The sequence below is a fragment of the Lactuca sativa genome, chromosome 7 (assembly GCF_002870075.4).
Source record: "Lactuca sativa cultivar Salinas chromosome 7, Lsat_Salinas_v11, whole genome shotgun sequence".
NCBI lineage: Eukaryota > Viridiplantae > Streptophyta > Magnoliopsida > Asterales > Asteraceae > Lactuca > Lactuca sativa.
The window spans coordinates 161,414,114-161,423,644 of record NC_056629.2 but is presented as its reverse complement, the minus strand read 5'-3'; the positions used below and the strand labels follow the sequence as shown (position 1 = coordinate 161,423,644).

General features: G+C 38.0%; 1 protein-coding gene and 1 non-coding gene across 2 annotated transcripts; one reads left to right on the top strand and one right to left on the bottom strand.

Moving 5' to 3' along the window:
• Positions 1–7,178: 7,178 nt before the first annotated feature.
• On the bottom strand, positions 7,179–7,285 carry LOC111895756 (small nucleolar RNA R71). Its single transcript, XR_002851675.1, has one exon. It is a non-coding gene; the product is annotated as a small nucleolar RNA R71 (small nucleolar RNA).
• A 529-nt stretch (positions 7,286–7,814) lies between these two features.
• Positions 7,815–9,256, top strand: LOC111895625 (uncharacterized). Its single transcript, XM_023891702.1, has 4 exons — positions 7,815–8,313; positions 8,357–8,647; positions 8,733–8,977; positions 9,035–9,256. Exons 1-4 carry the CDS (start codon positions 7,815–7,817, stop codon positions 9,254–9,256), a joined length of 1,257 nt encoding a protein of 418 aa, XP_023747470.1.
• The last annotated feature ends 275 nt before the right edge of the window (positions 9,257–9,531 follow it).

Here is a 9,531-nt window from a genome sequence, read left to right as displayed (position 1 = left end):
TACTACAACAATAACTACTATAATATATAAAATGCTTACAATATCTAACGTACCTTTTATTATTCTTACTCTACTATTTCCATGTTAATCAATGGTACTGCAGTTACTAAGACTACCATGGTCAACAATTTCCAACATAGTGGTATTTCAGTTAATAAAACTACCACTCAATCTAATAATTCGTATTCGAGATATGATGGTCACTAAGACTACTCCAAAGTACGAAACCATCGTGAACCTTAACATTACAGTCACAAAGACTGTTAGGTTTTGTCCTCCATCTCAATTCATCATGCATATCTTATCGAACAAATTCATATCCAAGTAATCATACTTGGGTAACATTATGATTTAGGACCATCTCATTCATACAATCAATCATTCTTAACTAGCATATGCTATTCGACTTACAACTTACACTAAGCAATGAATAAATACATATGCAGCTTATAGTATATGGTATACCTATAATTTCTTTCCTCAAGATATCATATTGATATTCCATACTCTCAATTTATAACGAGATTCTTATGAATACTAACGTGAAAGATTGGTAACCTTTCCTTCCTCAGTCTCCACTTATTCAGGTAACTCTACCTATTCTCATACCATTATGGAGTTCATTTCCCCTTCTATATCATCTTTTAAACAATTAATTCCTTTTCCATAACTATAACTTTTATCAATAATCACCTCATATATGTCTCAAGCACACTCATCCATTCCATACTAACAAGGTGGTTAATTTCTACAGGCATTCAAAGGTACCTATCAAGTAATCAATAACATTCTATGTTGGAATCAATCACTATGTAGTCCATATTAACACTTAATTCAACAATCAAAATAGGATTCAATTTATATTGATCCTATAATCAACACTTACTTGTTATAGGGAACCTCGCCTCGGTATAATTTTGTCATCCCAATATAGGATTATATACTACTATGTAACATCCAAATTCATGTAATTTCCCTTTTAAGTTTTTCTTGAAAATTAAGTTGGAAAAAGAAGACCCTTGTATGCTGAGCGTATGTACATGTACGCTTAGCATACTGAGGCGCGCATGGTCGGGTAGCTGAGCCTCATACGTGGGGTGTATGAGGATGTAGGCGGGGCGTACGTGTCCTTTGTCTAAAACCCTAATCTTTCGGACTTGTTCCTTATTTAAACCCATTTATGGCCTTTGGACTCATTTATCATCCTTTTTACCTTTAAACATCCATAAAAACCCTAAATAGTTATTATAAGGGATTTTGAGCTTGAAGTAACAAAAGGAGCCATTTTTGGTGTGTTTTTAAGAAGAAGATCTCGTGGTACAATTCTTGGATGTGGTTAAGCTACTAGATCCTCCATCTATTTCACCTTAGGAAGCTTCTGGAGGTACAAAGTTCATACCTTGCTTATCTATTGCTTAGATCTCTTCTTTAGCTCGTTTTGGTCCTTTTTGGTCCCTTTCGGTTGGTCTTGAAGAGTTAAGACCATTTGGGATGCCAATCTTGTAGACCTGGACATTTAGTGGACTTTTTAAGCTTAAAGGTACAAACTTTATGGTGTTTGTGACTTCTATGAAAGTATTAACTCGTTTGATAATCTCTTTTGAGCTTTAGGACCTTATTGAGCCTTGCATGCATGTAAAGTTGGCAACTTTACTTGATAAACCACTTCAATGAGATCAGATCTGAGTCCTGAGGCTAATGTCTTAACCAATTAAGAGCTAAAAAGCTAAGTTGAAATATCTGAGGAGATAGATGGGCGTACAAGCTTGTACGCACAACGTACATGCCCTTATGCGTGTACGCTTAGCGTACAAGTTGAGTATGCCCCGCGTACTCAACAATGTGTTGCGATGTTTGGGCCTTCTATATTGAGTATCTTTTTGGTCCTTGTGGGCCATAGATACCTTTTGTTATTAATGGACCGGTTAGGCCTATTAAAGGGAAAGGCTTTTGGTCCTCATTTTAGAAGTTTGGACTTAGGGGCTGTAGACCCATAATTAGGGTTTTTTGACCTAATTCTAATTATGGAAAATTGTATACTTACAGTGTGAGATTTCCAGACCAGTAGCTGAGCATATATTATTTATAAGCAATCTAAGTTGAGTCTCCTCACTATATCAATGAGTGGAAGGCACCGATGCCGACCCATTATCTGACATGTGGATTGAAAGTTGTTATGTAATTAATTGTCTAAAGACCCCGAGGGTAGCCCGTGGCACTTGGATGAAGACCATGTGGGTAGCCTATGACAGTTGGATATCAGACCAGGGGGTAACCCATGACATTCTAGGTAAAGACCATGGAGTAGCCCATGGCTCTTGGATATCAGACCATAGGGGTAGCCCATAACATTCCAGGCGAAGACCATGGGGGTAGGCGGGTAGCCCATGGCAACTATATGTAGGTCGCATGGTATTCTGTGGTTATATGTTATGTGATGTTTTGGGATCTCGCTAAGCTTTTGCTTACAGTTTATTTAGGTGTTTTCAAGTACTTTCGGTACTAAAGGGAAGGGCTCGACTTGATGGAACAACATTTACTCTCCAGCATTTTCTGCATTTATTGATATTGATACTCTAATGTTTTGTCAAGATATAATGTAGTGGATTTTTGGAAAGAATATATGATTGTAATTCCTATTTTAAAAATGAAAAAAAAATTACTAAGTTTTGGGCTGTTACAAGTTAGTATCAGAGCCTTAGTTTGAGGGATAAGGGATTCAAAAGAACAAAAGTCAAGTTTTTCTGAAAATGGTTTTCTTAAGTAAAAAAGGAGAGTTCAATGTATGCGATCAGACGAGCTCAAGTAAGTGTTTTCCAGAATTAAACCATGCTTATGAATTGCAACTAGTATGTTAATATGTGAAGTGCATGCTAGAGTAGGGCTAAGGATACCTTTAAGAGTTATGTGATAAAATTGCCTGATTTGTGTGATGCCATGTAGCATTGGAAAGCTCGATGCTATATATTTCTTGGAATCAATGTTGACTCTGTTATTTGCTAAGTGTATGTTTTCAAAGTTATATATGCTTAGGATTGCATAGCCCTAAAATGATGGATTCTGCCTCATTTCTTGTTCCTTTTTTGGTTGCGGACTTAGGGTAGAAACTTTATTTGATATTCAATGTGATTCTATTTATGTATAACTTGCATGCATAAGGCAACTTGCGGTGTTAATTGAGGTTTTTGGTTCTGTGAGGATTGAGACGTCCTAGAAGAGTCTAGGATATGTGTATATTCTGGGATTTTTGGGTCATGTTTTGAGTATGGTTGAGTGAATTAGGGGTATCATATATGACCTTGGGGAAGGTACAGATAGGTGTGGAAGGTAGTATTGGGTCCGTACTACTAAGAGCACATGACCTGTACTCGACACAAGGGAAAACCTGGAAACTCTAGGGAGTCCGGTATAGAGGAATCCCTTTGAACTGCCTTATCGATTGCTTTCTAAATTATATTTTCAGTTTAAGGATGGTGATGGCTACACGAGGAGGTTCAGGTTCAGGAACGGGTTCAAGTTTCGGAGCAGAGCCAATTGATGAGAGGCTACACAAGCTTATCGCAACCGAGGTTACTCGCAACATCCTTGACGCTACCCTGGTGATTTTCGGTACCATCAAGGAGGGGGTCATGGAGATTACAGAAAAGCAACTCAGGTCTTTCCGAACCAAGATTGTGGCAGGTCAGATTGGGACCTGAACTCCCTCATTCTGGGAGTTCATGGTGTGCAGAGCGCCTGAGTTCTTTGGGGCTAAGGAACCCATTGCTAGTCACCGATTGATCGCTGACATGGAGAATGCTCAGCGCATGAACTTTTTCCCCGAGGTGGCAAAGATAGGATTCACATCCTATATAATGAGGGACCGAGCACGGGAATGGTGGGAGGAGGTTACCCGTGAGGTAGGGACGGGTGTGACAGTGATGACATGGGCGGATTATGTGCGGAGGTTTGATCGGGAGTTTGCATCGGCCATTGAGGTGCAACAGTTGGTGAAGGAGTTCTAGGACCTTCACCAGACTATGGAGTCTATGGAAAAAGTTATTGTTAAGTTTAGGGAGAGGGCATTGCTAGTTTTACAGTACGCTGCGGATGAGGATATGAGGAAGACGAGGTATCATGCTATGCTGAGGGAAGATATTTGGGAGTTAGTGAGTTTTTCAGGGTGCAAGACCATGAATGACATGATTGAGAAGGTATGTGAGTGGGGAATCTAGTTAGATCTCCAGGAAAAGCAGAAGCTAGAGCAAGTTTAGGCAGCAGTGGGGCAGGCTAAGAAGCCCAAGACCTCCGATACTTCCAACAGAGGCCAGCAGGGCCGAGGCTATTGTATCAAGTGTGGCAAGCCGCATAGTGGGGCCTATCAAGTAGCAGGATCAGTATGTTACAATTTTGGCTAATCAGGCCACATGATATGGGAGTGCCCCAAGAAGGGCTTGATCTGTTTCCACTGCAACCAGACCGGCCATAAAAGGCTGATTTTCCGAGGTTGTCTGGTGGAAGAGTGGTGACGCCTACACCAACCACCTTGAGGATTACTGATGACCGCAATGGCAAGTTGGAGGATCCTGTGGTGAATAGCAGAGCATTTCCGTTGACACTGATGAGGCCCGAGCAGCGCCGGATGTCGTTACTGGTATGTGACTTATCTATGTATTTATTGTTTTCTTGATATGTGCATATCTACATATATATTTTACAATGTATATTAATATTATTAGCTATATTTATGCTTATTATAGAATAAAAGGTACTTATTATGTTTAATATCTGTTATGTAGCATAAAAGACATGCTCGGAAGCAATATGGAAGCTGGAAGCAGGAAAATGCGAGCTTAAGCAAAAAGAAGACACAAGAAGGATGTTGCTGGATAGCTTGACCCCTTGTCAGTATTTTGACCATATCTCATGACTCGTAACTCCGATTCACGCGATTCAAAATGATCTGTAAACTAGAAACAATTTCGGACAACTTTAATGTTTTGAGAAGATGCTGATTCTTGATAACCACAACGTGGTGAATGGAACTTTTGTGATTCTTGACGTTTTCTTGGGGAATACGTGATATGCACGAAGACTACGACGTGGTGGCCAGATTTTAGACAAGTATATATATCCAAATATTATGACGAATTGGGGGACTTGGAGGTGACTTTTTGGAGAAGTATTGCAACAAAAACCCTTCTAAGAACCCTTTAGGGTCAATTTTGAAGCTAGGAAACTGATTGGAGCGAGAATTCGCATCTACACATTCATTTTGCTTAGTTTAATGATGATTAGGTTAGTTTACCTTATGTTTATGAGTTCATCATCTGTGATTATGGGCTAAAAACAATTGCTTACGTTTAGTTAGATGAAACCTAAAACTATGAGTTAGTTTCTTACTTTATGGATTATATGAATTTGGTTTATGCATGTGTTTGATTATCATTACCTAGCATGTTAAAGTTTGTAACTTAGTTGCTTAATTTCAAGTGTAGTATAGCTTAGTAACCATTAAATTACATGAACTTGATTACTTAGTGATTTAATGACCATTAAATTGCTAGAGTTAGGATCGACCAAATCTTAGATAGGTAATAAAAGTAACAAATTTAGTTGTGCTGGAGAACATAATTGTGACCATAATTGTGTTTTCTTAGATAAATCGGACATATCCTATCTATAATAAATTACTAATTATGTGTTTTGCTTGTGTATGACCATACACGGTAGTTCATGAATTGGTCAAAATATTAGTAAATTTGGACTTAATTTGCTAATTACATATAACTTGACAACCAACTTTATTAATCCATAAATAAGAACTAACCATAGGAAAAAGGTGGATTTGAAACTAAACGAAAGTGTTTTTAATATATTGATTACAATCATTTTTAGTTGAGTGCTTAAGTTTTTCTGAACTTGTAAAATCAGATAAAAAAACCCCATTTTAGTTGTTTTTCTTAGTTTAGCTTTTAGTAGTTATTTTATTAATTAAATACCGTTCCTTGTGATCAACACCCAACTTACCTAAAATATTCTATAATTTGACTAGGTACACTTCTTAGGTGCATTTTAGCTATTTAAGTTCGTTAGCTAATAAATTTAAAACTAGATAGGTATAATCTACATCACATCAAGTTTTTGGCGTCATTGCTGGGGACGGCTAATTAGTTTAGAAATTTATTAATTGATCCTTTTTTGTGGGGTAAAACCTACAAAAAGTTAAATTTTTGCATTAGTTTTTTTTTTCAGTACTGAACTCACAACCTGGACCTTATGTCCACAATGTGCACTCGGTTGTTTTTTTAGTACTGAACTCATGACCTAGACCTTAAGTCCACGACGTGCACTCGGTTGTTTCATGATTTTGTTTTTCATTTTTGTTTAGAAGTTTTTTTGCGACAACACGACGTGGTGCCGTTTACCACCTCTTGGTGAGCAGTCAGTAAGCATTTTTATTTTGCTTTTGTTCTGTTTTACGTTTTTATTGTTGATTTTCTTGCAGTAGTTCATGAAGCATGGATCCAATACACCTTTGATACCAACACTTGAAGATCCGGAGTCTACCCTTCACAAAAAGATGGATAAAAACGCAGGAGAAACCAACCCGCCAAAGAAGTCACCTTTCAAAGAACTCAAATCAGTTTTTGGAAAGAATAAGGGGAAGAACGTAGGAGAGTCAAGCAATCAAGAGAAAGACAAAAACAATATTAAAAGCTTTGAGCAAAATCCTAATCTTCAAGATTCCGAATACGAGGTCAAACCCGAATTTGAGTTAGAAAATAGTGAACCCGAAGACGAGCCAAATACCGAGATGGCAAACATTGATGATCTGCATGGAGGCATACAAAAAGAGAATCCAAGAGGACACCAATCCCGGTCTAGTGCAGCCCGCGATTCCAGCCACTGCCATATTCGAGCTGAATGCACATATTCTGTCCGCACTTAAAGAGGTACCATTTTCTAGGAAGGATCATGAGGATGCTTACAAGCACCTAGATGAATTCGATGACATTGCTGACTACTTTAACATTCCAAATGTTCCGCGCACTACAATTTTACTAAGAATGCTACTCGTCACTTTCAAGGGAGCTGCCAAAGATTGGTTAAAAGCATTTCCGCTCAATACAATTACTACTTAGGCACAGATGTGTGAGCAATTTTTAGAACACTTTTTCCCACCTTCCAAATTTGATAAACTCAAGAAAGCCATAGAAAATTTTGAGCAAACACCGGGGGAGTCACTATATGAAGCATGGGAACTCTACAAGGGATTGATAAGCAATTGCCCCCAAAATGAATTGAATGAGCAACAAGAAGTATCTATCTTTTATGATGGGGTTAATGTCATGACAAGGCAACTCCTTGATTCTCAAGGAACATTGACTAAGGAAAATTCGGCTGAAATCAAGGAATTAATTGAAGAATTTTCCAAGCATTCTCATGAGTACCATAATCCTTGACATGATGGGGCGAAGGGAATTGGTAATGGAACATATGAAGACATGACTACTTTTCTAGCCATGCTAAACACTATGGACCAAAGGATGACGAAGATGGACCAATCAATTCATGCTATACGAGTTGGTTGTGAATGATGCAATGGTCCACACTTGACCAAAGATTGCCACTTGGATGATAATGGAAATAAGAAGGTGCAAGTTTTCTACTCGTGTGGAGATAAATATAATGAAGGTTGGAGGAAGCCAAAGAAAGAGTGGTTGTCGTATGAAGAATATAAGAAGCAAAAAGAAGAAAAATATAGGCAGACTGGCTGAGGCTTCTACCAAAAAGAGCAACCACCACCTGAAAAGAAAGTTGATCTTGAGTCCATGCTACACAGATTCATAGAGGCTTCAGAGAAAAGATACGATGAGACAAATGCGGTGATAAGGGAACATCAAAATTTAATGCGGGACCAGCAAGCTTTGCTAATGAATCACCAAGCATCAATCGAAAATATCGAAGCCCAACTAGGTCAACTAACCACTTTAGTAAATGAAAAATTATCTCCAAAGATTACCGAGAAAAAGCCTCAACCACATGTTATGGTTATCGAAACTAAAGAGGATACCATCTTTGAGTTCCTTGAAGCACTTGAAGTCGATTTACATCAGTCCGGACCAAAGCCAAAGAAGTCAAAAATAGAAGAAAAGAATATTGCTGAAATTTCGAATCCACGACGTGGGGATTCAATCTCCACGACGTGGGGTGGGTCTGAACATAAATTTTTTAGTGATGTTCAAACTTATAGTCCTCCTTTACCATTTCCATCTCAATCTAAATCACCCACTGGAACAGGAACACTTGAAGTTTATGAAGCAAGTGAAGGTTATTTCAATAAATACTCCTTTTATTGAAGCACTGTCTGAAGTTCCTGAATATGCGAAGTTTTTACAAGATTTATTAGACACTCGCCTACAAATAAAGAAGACCTTCAAGGTTGACCTTAGTGAGCAAAGCTCTAAGGTCATTATGGAAGGGATACCAAGGAAGATGAGAGATCCTGGACGCCTTACACTTCCATGTAAATTTGGAAATAATATGAAGACTTATGCTTTAGCCGATTCTGGAGCAAGCATAAATTTGATGCCTTATTCGTTCTATCAGAAGCTAGATCTTCCAGATTTGAAGGCCACTAGAATGACGATTCACATGGCTAATCGTCTGTTACTCATCCTCGAGGTATAGTTGAGGACATATTGGTAAAAATTGGGAAATTTTTTTTCCAATTGACTTTGTTGTATTAGATATGAAAGAAGATAAAAATGTCCCAATAATCCTTGGACGACCTTTACTCAATATTGCTCGAGCTTTGGTGGATATACGCAAGTCTAAACTTACATTGCGAGTTGGAGATGAACAAATGACATTTGGAGTGGCAGATGGATTCAAGAATAAACATTCTCAAGATGAAGTGTTCAACATTGATGAAGAAAATGAGTTTGAGGAATTGGAGAAATTAATGGAAGAGGAGATTCAATCCATTAAAAAAGTTAAGCGTAGAAATCTTAGAGCATCGATTCCAATGGTTTTTGAAGTTTTTGCTTAGGAAACTCCAAGTTGTTTAGTTAGCAAGGAAAGTTACAAAGATTTTGCGTCAAGTGGTGAGGAAGAAGATACCCAAGTCTTGGAACCACCAGTTGCTGTCAATGGCAAGGTTGCCACTATGGAACTAAAAAGTGAAGAAAAAGAAGAGAAGAAACATGAGCTTATTGTGAAAAATAAGGGAGTGAAAAGAAAGCTTGAGGAGGGTGATGCGAAGGTTAAATAAGAGAATTCTAAAAAGACTTATCTTAGGAGAGTGCAAGCATACAAGAAAAGGTGGAGGGAACAGAAGGAGTAGTTGGTGATGAATGCTCCTACAAATTCAACGTGAGGCGGCATGGAGTCCGGCTCATGACTCCAACAAAAATAAGCGCTTACTGGGAGGCAACCTGATGTTTTTAGAGTTTGCATTTTCTTTTCATATTTGATTTATTTTTAGTTTTATTTTTCGTGATAGTTTTATTTTACCTTGACCGAATGATGATGTGTTTCTCTAGTTCT

Coding starts and splice junctions, on each gene's coding strand:
- LOC111895625 (XM_023891702.1), top strand. CDS start 7,815: ATGCTACACAGATTCATAGAGGCTTCAGAGAAAAGATACGATGAGACA. Junction 8,314..8,356: donor AGTTTATGAAGCAAGTGAAG/GTTATTTCAATA, acceptor CACTGTCTGAAG/TTCCTGAATATGCGAAGTTT. Junction 8,648..8,732: donor GACGATTCACATGGCTAATC/GTCTGTTACTCA, acceptor TTGTTGTATTAG/ATATGAAAGAAGATAAAAAT.